At 38.7% G+C, this 18,812-nt stretch overlaps 1 protein-coding gene across 5 annotated transcripts in view; it reads left to right on the forward strand.

The window, feature by feature from the left end:
* Positions 1-18,812, forward strand: part of NECTIN3 (nectin cell adhesion molecule 3) — a 196,160-nt gene that overhangs the window by 11,978 nt on the left and 165,370 nt on the right. The window contains exon 1 of one of the 5 annotated variants that reach the window (XM_070787562.1): positions 13,029-16,082. The exons of the other annotated variants lie outside the window; for them this stretch is intronic. Coding sequence (XP_070643663.1) covers positions 16,073-16,082 — 10 coding nt within the window. The 5' untranslated portion in view covers positions 13,029-16,072. Of the gene's footprint in view, positions 1-13,028; positions 16,083-18,812 lie in introns of those variants that run through there. 5 annotated transcript variants of the gene reach the window in all.

Consider the following 18,812-nt stretch of genomic DNA (forward strand, 5'->3'; position numbering starts at 1 on the left):
AAACTCTTCTTTCAAGTTGTTACCTTCTGTTTTACACTAGCACAGTGTCAAAGATTTGTTGTTTTTCTTTTAAAGCTGGTATGGCTTTTTCCGTTGAATGACAAAAAGAAGGCACATCTAGGTTAGAATTAGTAATACTAATGAAAACATCTTGCTGCTGCTACTGCTAAGTCGCTTCAGTCGTGTCCGACTCTGTGTGACCCCACAGACAGCAGACCACCAGGCTCCCCCATTGCTGGGATTCTCCAGGCAAGTACACTGGAGTGGGTTGCCATTTCCTTCTCCAATGCATGAAAGTGAAAAAATAAAGTAAAGTTGCTCAGTCGTGTCCGACTCCTAGCGACCCCATGGACTGCAGCCCACCAGGCCCCTCCGTCCATGGGATTTTCCAGGCAGGAGTACTGGAGTGGGTTGCCATTGCCTTAGCAAGAAATAAGACTCTTTGGACTATTGATACTCTTTTCTGTATTTAAGATAGATTATTTTTACATTTTTCAGTTAAAAACATTGTCAACTTTTAGATTATTTGTAAAAGATTTAGCAATTATGGTGGCTATTTTGAAATCATGAATTGTTTGTAAGGCTTATTTTCTATATGTGTATAGAAGAGTGTGGGCTTTGATTATATTTGTATTTGTTATATTTTGTAACTGCTAGTGAAAATGTTTACATGAATAAGTAGCCGGTGAAGTTTTTATATAGCATGTTAAAAAGTCTTCTCTTATAATAAAAGCTTTAATGTTAACAGCGTCTGTTAAAATATAAAAACAAATCTGAAGTTCTCTGAGAAAAATAAATATTTTTTCTTAGAGAATACTACTGTTGCTTTGCTGCCCTCTACAGTCATCTAAGATAGTCACTCTAGACTTTTCTTCCGTCAGAGGATTAAAATGCTTTCTTGACATGTGCTTTAAATTTCAAGAGTGGGTTAAATAATATTTATTGTTAAAGTATGATAACAGATAACAACAGTTGATCTATACCTTTAATGCAAAAAATAAAAGTTTACAAGTTTAAGCAGGGGATGGACAGGAGACTGCTGCACATCAGTCATGGGTAGTACAGAGGATACCACAGTGGGATAAGTGCTCACAAGCTTATAAACCCGCTAGTACGAGTAACTGCGTGTTAGGTATCTGTAATAACATACCAAATAGTATGATACAGCCCTCCCCCCCCCTCAAAAAAAAAAGATCAGTAAGGCCTGGAAGAGTCAAGAACACTTATTAGAGGAATTGAAACTTTGGAACTATAAGAATGATTTGAGTTCAGACAGGTAAAACAGGGTTATGTCAAACAGGAAAAGAAAATATTAGAACACAAAGCATCTGTTACACTGAAAGGGCTATGCTAGGACCCTTGGAGTCTTTTCCTTTAAGAAATGTAAAATTTAATTGTTAGCAGATTTTGGGATTACAAAATAGCGTGTGTGTTTCTGTTTGTCTATTTTATACCCAGTTACTTAATCTTTGTGCTTGTTTCAGTCCTTATGTGAAGTGAAAGTGAAAGTCGCTCAGTAGCGTCCAAGCGTGTCCAAGCCTTTCCCTTCTCCAGGGGATCTTCCCAGCCCAAGGATCGAACCCAGGTCTCCCGCATTGTAGGTGGATTCTTTACTAGCTGAGCCACAAGGGAAGCACAAGAATACTGGAGTGGGTAGCCTATCCCTTCTCCAGTGGATCTTCCTGACCCAGGAATTGAACCAGGGTCTCCTGCATTGCAGGTGGATTCTTATGAGCTATCAGGGAAGCTCCTCAGTCCTTATACACTTAGCTAAATGATACCTCCTTTACAGAGTTGCTGTGAAAATTAAATGAAATCCTTATTAAACTATAGTAAAGTGCTTTACAAATACAACTAACCATAATGGAAGGGAAAATGGATTGTCTTATGTTAAAAATGCAAAGTGTATCTAATTGCTTCAAAAGTTTAACTGAGAAAGACTCAATAGAAGACCTGATTTTCTAGCTGAACCTTGAAGAAAGAGTTTTCCATTTCTGAGGGAAGACAGTAAAAAAGCATTCCAGGCTGAAAAGATCACTGGACTGAGGACTCTGTGGAAGGAATTAATGTTTCCATGTGGTTCAAGTATGAGCTGTTATGGAGGGGAGTCATAGATTTTTAAATACTTTGCTGAGGCTGAGGAGATTAGAGTTTGTGTGGGAGGCAGTGAGAAGCTTTTGAAAGCAGGTAACTACTGAGTCTGTGATTCCAGAATATTTTATAGCTCTGACAGCACTGTAAAAGATAAATGGGAGATAATGAGAGACAAGCAAAAGGGAAAACCATTGCAGTTGTTCATAGGAAGAGAGGATTGTGGAGATAATTGGCAATTTGATAGAAAAGTTTGAAGCGAGGGATAGATCTGAGAAGTAGATTACATGGTGTCTGAATATCATCGTGGTTGAGGAGACAAGAGTTGGATATGAACTTAGATTGCTTGAGTGACTAGAAAAGGATTCTTGTTCAGTCACTCAGTCATGTCGGACTCTTTGTGACCACATGGACTACAGCATGCCAGGCTTCCCTGTCCTTGACCATCTCCTGGAGCTTGCTTAAACTCATGTCCATTGAGTCAGTGATGCCATCTAACCATCTCGTCCTCTGTCATCCCGTTCTCCTCCTGCTTTCAGTCTTTCCCAGCATCAGGTGGCCAAAGTATTGGAGCTTCAGCCTCATCATTAGTCCCTCCAGTGAATATTCAGGATTGATTTCCTTTAGGATTGACTGGTTTGATCTTGTTGCAGTCCAAGGGACTCTCAAGAGTCTTCCTTAACACCACAGTTCAAAAGCATCAATTCTTTGGTGCTCAGCATTCTTTATGGTCCAACTCTCATATCCATACATGACTACTGGAAAACCATAGCTTTGATAATATGGACCTTTGTTGACAAAGTAATGTCTCTGCTTTTTAATATGCTTTCTAGGTTTGTCATAGCTTTTCTTCCAAGGAGCAAGCGTCTTTTAGTTTCATGGCTGCAGAAGGATTAATGAATCAGTCTAGTAACTTTTTGGAGGCATTTTAATTGTGGTGCCTCTGGGATGTATTTTACAGCTGTAGTTAGAAATTTGTTATGAGAGAGTAGGAGGGAAGGACATGGAATTGGGAATTACTGAGGTATTTGGATTAGATGAGCTCTTTGAGGGAGAGACAGAGTGGGAGAAGAGAAGAAGGGAGAAGAGAAGAGAGGAAGGAAGTGGAAATAGGGAGGGGACTGGAAAAGAATTTAAAGGTTGAGGTACACTAATTAGATAAGAGGGAGGGAAGGGATAAATAATCTGGGAATACAATCTTGATAGATCAATACATTTTAGTAGTTAAGAAAAGTACGTTGATGACTCAGTAATTTACTAAAAGTGTTTAGGAAAAAGGTCAATTTTCAAAAAACTTAAATAATGAAGGAATAATGAAAAAACAGTAGGGTAGGACTTGCTCTTGGGAAAGAGGAAATGAACAAATAATTTGAGGGGGAATAATGGATCAGTTACTGTGGACTGATTGTGTTGTCCCCAAATTCTGTGTTAGAGCTCTAATTCTCAATGTGGTGATTCCATTTTTGTCCAGTTTCTACTACTAAGTCCCATAGCCCAAGAGAATAAATTTTTTATGGCTGTCTACTATAGAGAGTTGAAGAAAAGCTTTTTAATTTTTATGAGACTTCTTTGTCTTTGTGAGGGGGATGGGAAGGGCACTTTGGTGTGGCATCATCCAGGAACAGAAAGTAAGTGGATGGTGATGGTAGAAATGAAAGGGAAAATTTAAAAACAAGAGAATAAAAAGGCAAAACAATACCTCTTGACCTCAGGATATGAAGAATGAGTAAATATTAGTGCATTTGGAGATTATGTATTAGGCAGATGGGAGAATAGTGTAAATACTGCTAAAAAGGAGGTTGAGGTTAAGAATTAGATACCGGATGGAAGGATTTATTAATTTCCTAGGGCTCCTGTAACAAAATACTACAAACTGCACAGCTTACAGTAGCAGAAATTTATTCTCTCATGGTTCTAAAGCCTGGAAGTCTGAAATCAAGGTGTCAGAAGGTCTGTGTTCCCTCTGAAACTCTAGTGTAGAATCCTTTCTTGCCTCATCCTAGCTTCCACTGGTGGCCTTCAGTCCTTGGCATTCCTTGGATTACAGCTGTATTCCTACAGTCACTGCCTTTGTCATCACAGGCCATTTTCCCTTTTTTTTTTTTTCCTGGTGTGTTCCTTCTCTTGTAAGGACAGCAGCCATATTGAATTAAAGCCCAGCCTACTCCAGTGTGACTGTACTTAATTTACATCTTAATTACATCTGCTGCTGCTGCTGCTAAGTCTCTTCAGTTGTGTCCGACTCTGCAACCCCGTAGACGGCAGCCCACCAGTCTCCTCCGTCCCTGGGATTCTCAAGTCAAGAACTAGTGTGGGTTGCCATTTCCTTTTCCAGTGCATGAAAGTGAAAAGTGAACGTGAAGTCGCTCAGTCATGTCTGACTCCTAGCGACCCCATGGACTGCAGCCTACCAGGCTCCTCCATCCATGGGATTTTCCAGGCAAGAGTACTGGAGTGGGGTGCCATTATCTACAAATACCTTATTTCCAAATAAGGTAACACTCACAGGTACAATGAGCTCGATAAAAGACAGAAATGGTATGGACCTAACAGAAGCAGAAGATATTAAGAAGAGATGGCAAGAATACACAGAAGAACTGTACAAAAAAGATCTTCACGACCCAGATAATCATGATGGTGTGATCACTGACCTAGAACCAGACATCCTGGAATGTGAAGTCAAGTGGGCCTTAGAAAGCATCACTATGAACAAAGCTAGTGGAGGTGATGGAATTCCAGTTGAGCTATTCCAAATCCTGAAAGATGATGCTGTGAAAGTGCTGCACTCAATACGCCAGCAAATTTGGAAAACTCAGCAGTGGCCACAGGACTGGAAAAGGTCAGTTTTCATTCCAATCCCAAAGAAAGGCAATGCCAAAGAATGCTCAAACTACCGCACAATTGCACTCATCTGACACGCTAGTAAAGTAATGCTCAAAATTCTCCAAGCCAGGCTTCAGCAATATGTGAACCGTGAACTTCCTGATGTTCAAGCTGGATTTAGAAAAGGCAGAGGAACCAGAGATCAAATTGCCAACATCCGCTGGATCATGGAAAAAGCAAGAGAGTTCCAGAAAAACATCTATTTCTGTTTTATTGACTATGCCAAAGCCTTTGACTGTGTGGATCACAGTAAACTGTGGAAAATTCTGAAAGAGATGGGAATACCAGACCACCTGATCTGCCTCTTGAGAAATTTGTATGCAGGTCAGGAAGCATCAGTTAGAACTGGACATGGAACAACAGACTGGTTCCAAATAGGAAAAGGAGTGTGTCAAGGCTGTTTATTGTCACCCTGTTTATTTAACTTCTATGCAGAATACATCATGAGAAATGCTGGACTGGAAGAAACACAAGCTGGAATCAAGATTGCCGGGAGAAATATCAATAACCTCAAATGTGCAGATGACACCACCCTTATGGCAGAAAGTGAAGAGGAACTCAAAAGCCTCTTAATGAAAGTGAAAGTGGAGAGTGAAAAAGTGTGCTTAAAGCTCAACATTCAGAAAACGAAGATCATGGCATCCGGTCCCATCACTTCATGGGAAATAGATGGGGAAACAGTGGAAACAGTGTCAGACTTTATTTTGGGGGGGCTCCAAAATCACTGCAGATGGTGACTGCAGCCATGAAATTAAAAGACGCTTACTCCTTGGAAGAAAAGTTGTGACCAACCTAGATAGCATATTGAAAAGCAGAGACATCACTTTGCCAACAAAGGTTCGTCTAGTCAAGGCTATGGTTTTTCCTGTGGTCATGTATGGATGTGAGAGTTGGACTGTGAAGAAGGCTGAGCGCCGAAGAATTGATGCTTTTGTTTTTTTTTTTTTTGAAAAATTTTTTTGTTTTTGAATTGATGCTTTTGAACTGTGGTGTTGGAGAAGATTCTTGATAGTCCCTTGGACTGCAAGGAGATGATGCAGCCAGTCCATTCTGAAGGAGATCAGCCCTGGGATTTCTTTGGAAGGAATGATGCTAAAGCTGAAACTCCAGTACTTTGGCCACCTCATGCGAAGAGTTGACTCATTGGAAAAGACTCTGATGCTGGGAGGGGTTGGGGGCAGGAGGAGAAGGGGATGACAGAGGATGAGATGGCTGGATGGCATCACTGACTCGGTGGACGTGAGTCTGAATGAACTCCGGGAGTTGGTGATGGACAGGGAGGCCTGGTGTGCTGCGATTCATGGGGTCGCAAAGAGTTGGACATGACTGAGCGACTGGTCTGATCTGATCTGATATTTTTAAAGGGGGATATAACATCTCATAACAAAGGGGTAATGATTTTAGTTTTGACTGTGTTAATTGTGAGATTTGAGGCTCAGGTTAGAGTGGCAGGTAAATACAGAATTTGAAGATGTGAAGTATGGGCTGGTTTGAATCAGACTTGAAACATTAATTCGGGAAATACTGAAACTCACATATGAATATTAATATAATATGTTAACATTATATGTGTGTATATATATATATATACACACACACACTCACACATACACATATGTGTGCATGTATATTATAGATACAAACACACAGAAAAGTTTACATGGAAAATACGGAATCTGAAGAACTATTACAAAGTGAGCATATCCACAGAAACATCACCCTGGTCAAGAAATAAATCTTTACCAACACTTCAGAAGCCCCCTTCCCACTATTGTGCTTAGTCTGTGCTTGGTCACTCAGTTGTGTCCAACTCCTTGTGACACCATGAACTGCCAGGCTCCTTTGTCCAGGGAGATTCTCCAGGCAAGAATGCTGGAGTGGGTTGCTGTGCCCTCCTCTGGAGGATCTTCTGAACCCAGGAATCGAACCCAGTTCTTCCACATTGCAGGTGGATTCTTTACCATTTGTGCCACCAAGGAAGCCCTTCCCATTATTTTCCAATCACGATTCTTCTCTCTTCTTTAGTAATAACCACAATTCTGACTTCAACATCATAAATTAGTTTTACCTGTTTTTGAACTTTCTATTTCTTTGCCAATTTTGGAGAATTAACCATTTATCATTTTTAATGTTGTGTAGACATCTAGGTTATTTTCATTTTGAGACTTTTATGAATAACACTGCTGTGAACATCACTGTACATATCTTTCTTGACTTATGCTGGGGTTATATCCCCTTAAGTTGAAAATATCATAAGTCAATATTTATTTAATATACATATCCTAACAGACATCACAGCTTAGCCTGTGTGTATATCTGTGTGTGTGTGTGTGTGTGCACGTGCACGTGCACGTGCATTTTATCATTCAGTTTCATCTGACTCTCTGTCTCCATGGACTGTAGCCCACCAGGCTCCTCTGCCCATGGAATTTTCCAGGTAAGAATACTGGAACGGGGTTACGTTTTCTACTCCAGGGGATCTTCCCGACCCAGGGATCCAACCCATGTCTCTTGCATCTTCTGCACTGGCAGGTGGATTCTTTACTGCTCATACCTCATGCACATAGCTTAATTTACAAATGTAAGACAGTTATAATAGTAAGAAAGACAACTGATCAGGGCACCAAAAGAAATAAAATAAGGAAAGAGTTTAAAATATTTAAAGAATTAACGATATGTGGAACAGGGACCCAAAGTGAATACATGATGTTGGGAAATGATGCCATAGATGTGTTTAATGCATGGTTACCATAAACTTTCAGTTTGTAACAAAACACAGTATTTGTGACGCATGATTACATGCAGTACAATGTTTGAAAAGTATGCCTGTCAATCAATTAAAAGAAGTCATGAAGAAAAAAAAAAAAAGCCCCCTGTATAGCCTACCCTGTCTTAAACATGTTCAGAACACAACATTAGTTGAGCTAATGTTGAGCTACCTAACACAAATCCTGTTTTATAACAAAGTATTGAATATCTCATGTAATTTATTGAATACTATACTCAAAAAATGGTTGTGTGTCCGTTGTTTACCCTTGCGATGGCATGACTGACTGGGACCTGCCCCTCACTGCCCAGCACCATGGGAGGGTATCCTACATATTGGTAGCCTAGGAGAAGTTCAAAATTTGAAGTACACTTCCTACTGAATGTATATTGCTTTTACACTGCCATAAAGTTGAAAAATATTTAACTTAAATCATCAATAGTTGGGGACCATCTGAATCACTCTTTTGGTAGTGGAATTACTGGTTTATTTTATGTATGTTTTGGTTGAAAGGGTTTTCCTGAGTGTTTGTTACAACTTATACTTCCCACCAGTAGTGTTTAAGAGTTTTTCAGTTGCTCTACTGCCTCACCAGCCCTCTGTTGTTGTTCAGTCTCGCGTTCCTATCTGACTCTTTGCAACTCCATGGACTGCAGCACACCAGGCTTTCCTGTCCTTCACCATCTCCTGGATCTTGCTCAAACTCATGTCCATTGAGTCAGTGATGCCATCCAACCATCTCATCCTTTGTCATCCTCTTCTCCTCTTGCCTTTAATCTTTCCCAGCATCAGGGTCTTTTCAAATGAGTCGGCTCTTCACATCAGGTGGCCAGAGTATTGGAGCTTCAGTATCAGTCCTTCCAATGAATATTCAGGATTAATTTTCTTTAGGATTGACTGCAGTCGATCTCCTTGCAGTCCAAGGGACTCTCAAGAGTTTTCTCCAACACCACAGTTCAAAATCATGAGTTCTTTGGCACTCAGCCTTCTTTGTGGTCCAACTCTCACATCCATACACGACTACTGGAAAAACCATAGCTTTGACTGGACAGGTCTTTGTCAACAAAGTGATGTCTCTGCTTTTTAATATACTGTCTAGGTTTGTCATAGCTTTTCTTCCAAGGAGTAAGTGTCTTTTCATTTTTTTTGATCCATTCCAATCAGTGCGTAATGATATAGTATTGTGGTTGTAGTTTATACTTATCTGATGGCTGAGTTCTAAGGATTATGGACTATTTGAATATCCTCCTGTGAAGTACCTTTTCATTCACTTCCCATTTTATTCATTTGGATTGTCATCTATGGATTTGTAGAAGTTGTTTTTGAATTCTAGATGTGAACCACTTATCAGTTATGTGTATTGCAGATATCTTCTCCCACTCTGCCTTTTCACTGTATTAATGGCATCTGTGGACAGACACTTAAAAAAAAAAAAAAAGACACTTTAATATATATTCATATAGTCAAAACTAATCCTTTTCCTTATAATTAATTCTTTGTGTCTTATTTGCAAAGTCTTTGTCTGTTATATCATCATGAAAACATTTTTCCCTAGAAACTTTATTATTTTGCCTTTAATATGATAACATCTAGAATTTATTTTTGTGGTTAATGAGGTAGGGTCCATGTGTTTTCTTCACTTATTATCTACTTGACCATCTCCATTTATGGAAAAGACCCTCTGCTTTGCAGTACTGCCTTTATAATAAATAAAACAGCCATATATGCCTGGGTTTAACTTTGGACTCTCTTCTTTGTTCCATTGGTGCATTTTACTATCTGTGTACAATTATAGTGTCTGATTATAAGTGTATAATAATATATCCTATATTGGGTACAATAAGTTAACCTACTTGTTCAAGTTTATTGTGGTTAACCTTGGTCATTTTCCTTTCCATGTACATTTTATTGGCAGTTTATCAGTTTTTATGGAAAACCTCCAAGGATATTAGTGGAAGTACATTAAATCTATATGAATTAATGTGGGGTTAAATTGATATCTTTATAATACTGAATCTTCCAACTCAATGAACCTGATTTATCTATTTTCTGAGATTTTCTTTACTCTCTTCCCATAAAACTTTAGTTTTTTTCTGTGTGTAGAGGTCTTGCATAACTATAAACTTTCAGTTATTTTAATTATAGATTTCAAGTTATTTTTTGATGTTATTATAAATGGTATTTTAAAATATTACTGTTTATAGGCATATAAAAATATAGACCTTGCTAAATAACTTCATTTATTTCTAATACTTTGTTGAATCTTCTGGATTTTCCATCTATACAGTCATACCATCTATGAATAATTAAAGCCTTATTTCTCTCCAATCCTTATACTTTTTTTTTTTTTTTTCCTTTTCCTTTGCTTATTGCACTGGCTAGGACCTCCACTATGATGTTGAATTAAAGTGGTCACCGCAGGCATCGTTGTCTCATTCCTTATCTCAGAGGTAAAAAAGTGTTCAACATTTCAAAATTAAGTACGATGTTTGCTGTAGTTTTTTTTTTTTTTAATCTCTATCAGTTTTGGAAATTTTCTTTCTACTCCTAGTTTGCCTGTGAATTTTTATCATGAATAGAGTTTAATTTTATCAAATGCTTTATATTAATTTTGAGGTGATCATATGATTTTTTTTAATACTATGAATTACATTTAAAAAAAATGTTAAATCATCTTTGTGTTTCCAGAATAATCCCAGTTTGGTTTTGATGAATGTATCCTTTATTATATTGCAGGATTCAACTTTTTTTAAAAGTTTTTTCTTTGCTATCTATGTTTATCAATTGAATTGGCCTGTAATTTTCTTACAATGCTCTTGCAAAGTTTTGAGCAAGGTTGTGCTAGACCCACAAAAAAAACTGAGAATTGCTGCATCTTTTTCTATTCTGTGTAAGAGTTTAATAAGATTGATACTTTTTTTTTCTTTGAGTTGGTAGAATTTGTTGGTAAAGCTGTCTGGACCGGAAGTAATTTTTTTATGGGAAGGATTTTTAGTTCCAGTTCACTTTTTAAGTAATCATTTTCTTCTTACATCAGGTTTGGCACATTGCATTTTTTATAGGAATTTGTCAGTTTCCTGCTTGCACATCTTTTGACCTCAAGTTGTTATTTTTTTTAACTAACTTTTTACTGCCTGGAGTATCTAATATTAATGCCCCCCTTTCTCATTCCTCAGGTTTATTTATTTCTTTTTTCTGTTTTCTGGATCAGTCTTGCCAGGAGTTAATCAGTTTTATTCAACTTTTCAAAGAATCTATCTTTGACTCATTGTCCAAGCTCTCTATGTTTCCCTTTTTAAAAAAATTTTTGGCGTGTACCACATGGCATGGGGGATCTTAATTCCTCAGTCAGGGATTGAACCCAAGCCCCCTGCATTGGAAGCGTGGAGTCTTAACTCTGGACCATCAGGGAAGTCCCTATGTTTGTTTTCTGTTTCATTATTATCTGTTCTGTCTTTTCTTCTACAATTTTTGGATGGTTTATTATTTCTTTTTTGAAATGGTTGGTTAGATGATTGATTTTTAGTATTTCTCTTATATATATGCAAATTGAGCCTGTATGTTTTCTAAATAAGGTCACATTCACAGGTGAACATCTCCTAATTACTTTCTTCATCTGTGCTTTATTTTTTCCACTATAATATATGAACTTGTGCTACATGAATTTTTCTAGTTAATTTTTTGGCTTCTTGTATTTTTACTTTTCAGTATTACTTACTTTTTCCCCCTTATTTACAATTTCCCTGATTTTATTTTAAACTCTTGAAGGGCATGGAATGTGCCTCTTCCTGTCCTTTCTCAGCATAAACCCTGGTCTGTATTGGTTAAATGTTAAATAAATGTTAGTGAAAAAAACGGATGTGCAAAGAAACTGAATTAAGAATTTGCCTTTCTGATTTCATCACTGTTATTTGTTAACCAGTACTTTAGATTTTTCTTACTTGTCCAAACTTTCCGTGTATTTTCTGTTTCTGTGAATCTCTTTGCTTTCGTCCTTCTTCCTATAGTACTCATTCTCTGTTTGGAAAAACTCAGCTTTAGAAAAATTCTACCTTGCCTAAATAAAATCTAGCTCAAGTTCTACTGCATTTCCACATATTACCAAGTAAAATTAGTAATCACCAGTTTGCAGTGGCACCCCACTCCAGTACTCTTGCCTGGAAAATCTCATGGATGGAGGAGCCTGGTAGGCTGCAGTCCATGGGGTCGCTGAGTCAGACACGACTGAGTGACTTCACTTTCACTTTTCACTTTCATGCATTGGAGAAGGAAATGGCAACCCACTCCAGTGTTCTTGCCTGGAGAATCCCAGGGACGGAGGAGCCTGGTGGGCTGCCGTCTATGGGGTCCCACAGAGTCGGACACAACTGAGGTGACTTAGCAGCACTTTGGGCTTGGCTGAAGAAAATGTTTCAACTTTTCTCCTTCTACACCCTTCTCTCATTCCTTCTCCCATTCCTTCTCCCAGGTTTCTTTTTCATCTTTAATTATGGTGACTTTCATAAAGGTGATATAACCCAGTTTGCCTTGGAATGTCTAGGCTTACAACTGTGTTTCTGGCATAGTCAACAATAATACTCCTCCACTTCTTTTCACTCTAAAAGATGATCACTCTACCCCACATCCATTGCCTCACATGTTGTATTTTCTATTCTAGATTCTCAGCTCTTGGAAGTCTCAGGCTGTGTTATGTTCTGTGTTACAATGTTCTTAGTCGTGTCCAGCTCTTTGCAACCCCATGGACTGCAGCCCACCAGGCTCCTCTGTCCCTGGGGATTCTCTAGGCAAGAATACTGGAGTGGGTTGCCATTTCCTTCTCCAGGGGATCTTCCCAACCCAGAGATTGAACCCAGGTCTCCTGCATTGCAGGCAGATTCTTTAACGTCTGAGCCACAAGGGAAGCCCACGTTATAATACTTAGTACTTAATTGGAGTGAATGAAATGCAATAAGTATTTGAGCTCTTACCATGTGCCATACATATTTGTAGTTTTTCCATATTAGCTCACTTACTTTTTCACTTATTACAACCTAGATTTGTAATATCTAAGCACTTGCCCCAGTGTTTTTCACTTATAGCAGCCTTGCAAAATGTTAATTCTGAATCAGTTCAGCTGTACAAATTCTTTATGCTTATTTCTCAGCTACTAGTGGGACATGGGGAAAAAAAAAATCATATAAGCACACAGATTGGTGTCACTGTTAATCAGGCTTTAGCTTCAGTTGGACCTTAGACAGTTTTTCTAACAATTCTTTTGGTTTAGTTAGTGCATGCTCCATGAAGCTAACGCCTGATTAACAGTGGCACCAATCTGCGTGCTTATATGATTTTTTTCTCCCCATGTCCCACTAGTAGCTGAGAAATAAGCATACAGAATTTGTACAGCTGAACTGATTTAGAATTAACATTTTGCAAGGCTGCTATAAATGAAAACACTGGGGCAAGGGCTTAGATATTACAAGTCTAGGTTGTAGTAAGTGAAAAAATAAGTGAGCTAATATGGAAAAGCAATATAATGAGAAAGACTAGAGATCTCTTCAAGAAAATTAGAGATACCAAGGGAACATTTCATGCAAAGATGGGCTCAATAAAGGACAGAAATGGTATGGACCTAACAGAAGCAGAAGATATTAAGAAGAGGTGGCAAGAATACACAGAAGAACTGTACAAAAAAGATCTTCATGACCCAGATAATCATGATATCGTGATCACTCACCTAGAGCCAGACATCCTGGAATGTGAAGTCAAGTTGGCCTTTGGAAGCATCACTACGAACAAAGCTGGTGGAGGTGATGGAATGCCAGTTGAGCTCTTTCAAATCCTAAAAGATGATGCTGTGAAAGTGCTGCACTCAATATGCCAGCACATTTGGAAAACTCAGCAGTGGCCACAGGACTGGAAAAGGTCAGTTTTCATTCCAATCCCAAAGAAAGGCAATGCCAAAGAATGCTCAAACTACCGCACAATGGTACTCATCTCACATGCTAGCAAAGTAACGCTCAAAATTCTCCAAGCCAGGCTTCAGCAATATGTGAACCATGAACTTCCAGATGTTCAAGCTGGTTTTAGAAAAGGCAGAGGAACCAGAGATCAAATTGCCAACATCCGCTGGATCATGGAAAAAGCAAGAGAGTTCCAGAAAAACATCTATTTCTGTTTTATTGACTATGCCAAAGCCTTTGACAGTGTGGACCACAACAAACTGGAAAATTCTGAAAGAGATGGGAATACCAGATTGCCTGACCTGCCTCTTGAGAAATCTGTATGCAGGTCAGGAAGCATCAGTTAGAACTGGACCATGGAACAACAGACTGGTTCCAAATAGGAAAAGGAGTACGTCAAGCTGTATATTGTCACTCTGCTTATTTAACTTATATGCAGAGTACCTCATGAGAAACACTGGGCTGGAGGAAGCACAAGCTAGAATCAAGATTGCTGGGAGAGATATCAATAACCTCAGATATGCAGATGACACCACCATTATGGCCAAAAGGGAAGAAGAACTTAAGAGCCTCTTGATGAAAGTGAAAGAGGAGAGTGAAAAAGTTGCCTGAAAACTCAACATTCAGAAAACTAAGATCATGGCATCTGTCCCATTACTTCATGACAAATAGATAGGGAAGCAGTGGAAACAGTGACAGACTTTATTTTTCTGGGCTCCAAAATCACTGCGGATTGTGACTGCATCCATGAAATTAAAAGACACTCCTTGGCAGAAAAGGTATGAGCAACCTAGACAGCATATTAAAAAGCAGAGACATTAATTTGCCAACAAAGGTGCATCTAGTCGAGGCTATGGTTTTTCCAGTAGTCATGTAAGGATATGAGAGTTGGACTATAAATAAAGCTAAGCACCAAAGAATTGATGCTTTTGAACTGTGGTGTTGGAGAAGACTCTTGAGAGTCCCTTGGAGTGCAAGGAGATCTAACCAGTTCATCCTAATCCTTTAGGATTCTGGACTGATTCAGGATCAGTCCTGAATATTCATTGGAAGGACTGATGTTGAAGCTGAAACTCCAATACTTTGGCCACCTGATGTGAAGAACTGACTCATTTGAAAAGACCCTGATGCTGGGAAAGATTGAGGGCAGGAGGAGAAGGGGATGACAGAGGATGAGATGGTTGGATAGTATCACCAACTCTCAGGGGACATGAGTTTGAGTAAACTCTGGAAGTTGATGATGGACAGGGAGGCTTGCTGTGCTGTGGTCCATGGTGCAGCAAAGAGTCGCACACGACTGAGTGACTGAACTGAACTGACTGATTGTGTGCTCCATGGTTTTTTCATTTATTTCGGCTGTGATGTGTCTTCCTTGCAGCGCCTAGTCTCCTTGTTGTGAGACCTGGACTTCTCTCCTTGAGGCGCGTGGGCTCAGTAGTTGCAGCAAGTGCACTCAGTTGCAGTGTGTTGGATCTTGGTTCCCTGACTAGGGATGGAACCAGGGCCCCTGCTTTGGAAGCTCACAGTCTTAACCACTGTATCACCAAGGAAGTTCCATTTAATTTTTTCTTTAAGATTTTACTAAAACCTTATTAATTATGTGATAAGTCATGTTTTATAGGTACTGAAACAAGGTATTGAAGTACCCAGGGTCACACTGTAATAATTTAGAGATCTGTGTGTTATTGAACATAGGTTACTCAGGCTCCAAAGTTCTCTTTTATTCCATCCTGTTAACATTCACAACTTTTATTCTGATTCACAAAGTATTACACTACTCAACCATAAGCTCCATATACTTACTTAGAGATGCTTCTTTTAAAAGTAAGTTTGAGATTTTCAGATTATTAAGGTTTTTATGTATGACTTACAGTTGAAGTTAAAGTAAATTTAAGGACCAGAAGTAAATTCATCAGTATTGTTAAAAAACAATACCATTGGTTGAACATTGTTTACTGTTGATTATAAGTTTTATGGCTGGAATAACAGTAAAGTGAAAATCCCTCAGTCGTATCTGACTCTTTGCAACCTCATGGACTCTAGTGTACAGTCCATGGAATTCTCCAGGCCTGAATATTGAAGCAGGTAACCTTTCCCTTCTCCAGGAGATCTTCCCAACCCAGGGATCAAACCCAGGTCTTCTGCATTGCAGGCGGATTCTTTACCAGCTGAGCCACAAGGGAAGCCCAAGAATACTGGAGCTGGTAGCCTATCCCTTCTCCAGTGGATCTTCCTGACTCAGGAATCGAACTGGGGCCTCCTGCATTGCAAGTGGATTTTTTAATCAACTGAGCTATCAGGGAAGCATTAACAGCTTAAATGCCACCTTTTGCAAAGCTTTCTCTGATCCTCTGGACTATTGCAAAAGGCACTGTCTCTTTTTATTTATATGACCTGTGGTAAGTCTTTTAACTTTTTTGGTTCTCAGTCTATCATATGGAAAAAAATTACCTATGTACCTTACAGAGAGCCCAGGTATAGAGTCATTGAAGTAGGTTAGTTGATCTTTAAAAGAAACAAAGGCAGTGTAACGGAGCAAAGAGAGTCTTTTCAACAAGTTATCCTGGAACAACTGGACATCCACATACATTTTTTGGTTGTGCATGTGGGGATCATAATAATGGTATATATAAAAACTGACAGTTTTCAGGAATATGCAACTGTAAGGTGTTCATAAAATATGAAAACTGAGTCTCAAAGAGATTGATTTTGTCCCATTTTCTGCCTCCCTTTACTTAATACTTACTACAGTAATTCTTTAACTACGTTGGTTTCTATAATCCTTTAATCGTTATTTCCTTCTTGACTAAAGTCTGTAGTCTACCATTGAAATCATTTATTTGCCTGAACATCAGCTGCTTGCTCATCTTTCTTCTGATTGTGCTAGCCTGGTAAAACTCTGAACCAAACTGAATTCTTTTACTCTTTGCCGTCTCCATTTATCCACTTAGGCAGCTGAATACTGATTGATGTCACTGTAATTCAAGATTAGTAAGTATGAGTGGCTCTTGGTACTAGTCTGAAATCATACATTTTTCTAGTAGTGGTTCTCAAACTGTTTGATCTGGAACATTTTTGTACTCTTAAAAAATTGTTAAGGACTACAGAGAGCTCTTTTGTTTTATTTTGCTCTAAGGCATGTTGGGGGAGAAGGCAGTGGCAACCCACTCCAGTATTCTTGCCTGGAAAATCCCATGGACAGAGGAGCCTGGTGGGCTGCAGTCCATGGGGTCGCACAGAGTCGGACACGACTGAAGTGACTTAGCAGCAGCAGCAGCAAGGCATGTTGGATCTTAGTTCCCCTACCAGGAATTCAACCTTGAGTCACCTGTATTGGATGGCAGATTCTTAACCACTGGACCACAAGGGAAAATCCTGCGATCGATTTTGAGTTAATTTTTGTGAAGGGTGTAAAGTCTGTGTCTTGACTTATATTTTTGCATGTGAATGTTCAGTTGTTCCCGGATCACTTGTTGAAAAGACTCTTTGCTTCACTACATTGCTTTGTTTCTTTTAAAGATCAATTGACCTAGTAAAATGAATCTATTCCTGGGCTCTGTTTTGTTCTGTCAGTCTGTCTGTTCTTTCACCAATGTCACTGTCTTGATTATTCTGTCTTTATAGGCAGTTTTGAAGTCATGTGGTATCAGTCTTCTGACTTTGTTCTTCAGTATTGTTGACTAATCCTGTGTCTTGATTTTCCATAGACATTTTAGAATCAGTTTGTCGATATCCATAAAGCAGTTTGCTGGGAGCAAGGATTGTGTTGAATCTGTAGATCAAGATGAGAAGTGACATCTTGACAATATTGACTCTTCCTACCCATAAACATAGAACAAATATTTTTATTTAGTTTTCTTTAAATAGATCTTATACATATTTTGTTAGATTTATACCTAAATATTTTCTTTGGGGGTGCTGATATAAATAATATTGTGTTTTACATTTCAAATTCTATTTGTTCATTGCTAATATATAGGAAAGCAGGTGTATCCTACAGCCTTGCTATAATTGCTTTATCAGTTTGAGTTTTTTGTTGATTCTTTCTGATTTCCTACATAGATGATCATGTCATTTGTCATCAGTGTTTTATTTCTTCCTTTCTAATCAATATATTACTTATTTCTTATTCTTACTACATCATGTGATGTTGAAGTGTTAGTCACTCAGTTGTGTCTGACTTTTTGGGACCCCGTGGACTGTAGCCCACCAGGTTCCTCTGTCCGTGGAATTCTCTAGGCAAGAATGCCTGAGGGGGTTGCCATTCCCTTCCTCAGGGGATCTTCCTGACCCAGGGATAGAACCCAGGTATCCTGCATTGCAGGCAGATTTTTAACCATCCGAGCCACCAGGGAAGACCAGTATGATGTTGAAAAGGGACGGCAAAGGGTACATCCTTGACTTGTTCCTGATCTTATCATGAAACCTTCTAGTTTCTTACTAGAAGCTTCTCGTGTTAGCCATAAGTTTTTTAGATAAATGTTCTTTATCAAATTGAAGAAGCTTCTCTCCTACTTGAATATTCGTTTTTATTGGTGAGTAGCATTTCATTGTACAGATATTCCTCAATTTCTTTATTCATTCATCTCTTGCTGGACATTTGGGGTGCTTCCAGTTTATGACTGTTAAGTATGAAGCTGCTATGAACATTTGTGTGTAAGTCTTTGTATCAATACATGCCATTTTTTCTACTGAGTAAAGATAATGGAGTAAAGTTGGTGAATGATACAGTGCTTATATGCTTAAGAAACTGCCAATGAGGTTGTCCCACTTTATAGTTCAACCAGCAGTGTAGGAGAATTTGTTTTTCCACATTCTCTCCAGCACTTGGTGGTGTCAACTTTTTTGATTATATCTACTCTGATGTGTAGTGGTATCTTATTGTGGCCTTAGTTGCATTTCCCTGATGATGTTGGACATCTTTTCATGTGCTGTTTGGTGATGTGTCTGTTCTAATCTTTTGCCCATTTTTTATTGACCTGTTTGTTTTACGTTTATGGAGTTTTGAGTATTCTTTTTATATTTGGATTCAAGTTCTTTATCAGCTATAAATCCTTTATCAGATATGATTTGCAGAAGACATTTTCCCATTAAGTGACTTAAGAAGTGTCTTCTGAAGAGCAGAAAAT

Source organism: Bos indicus, chromosome 1, assembly GCF_029378745.1.
Source record: "Bos indicus isolate NIAB-ARS_2022 breed Sahiwal x Tharparkar chromosome 1, NIAB-ARS_B.indTharparkar_mat_pri_1.0, whole genome shotgun sequence".
NCBI lineage: Eukaryota > Metazoa > Chordata > Mammalia > Artiodactyla > Bovidae > Bos > Bos indicus.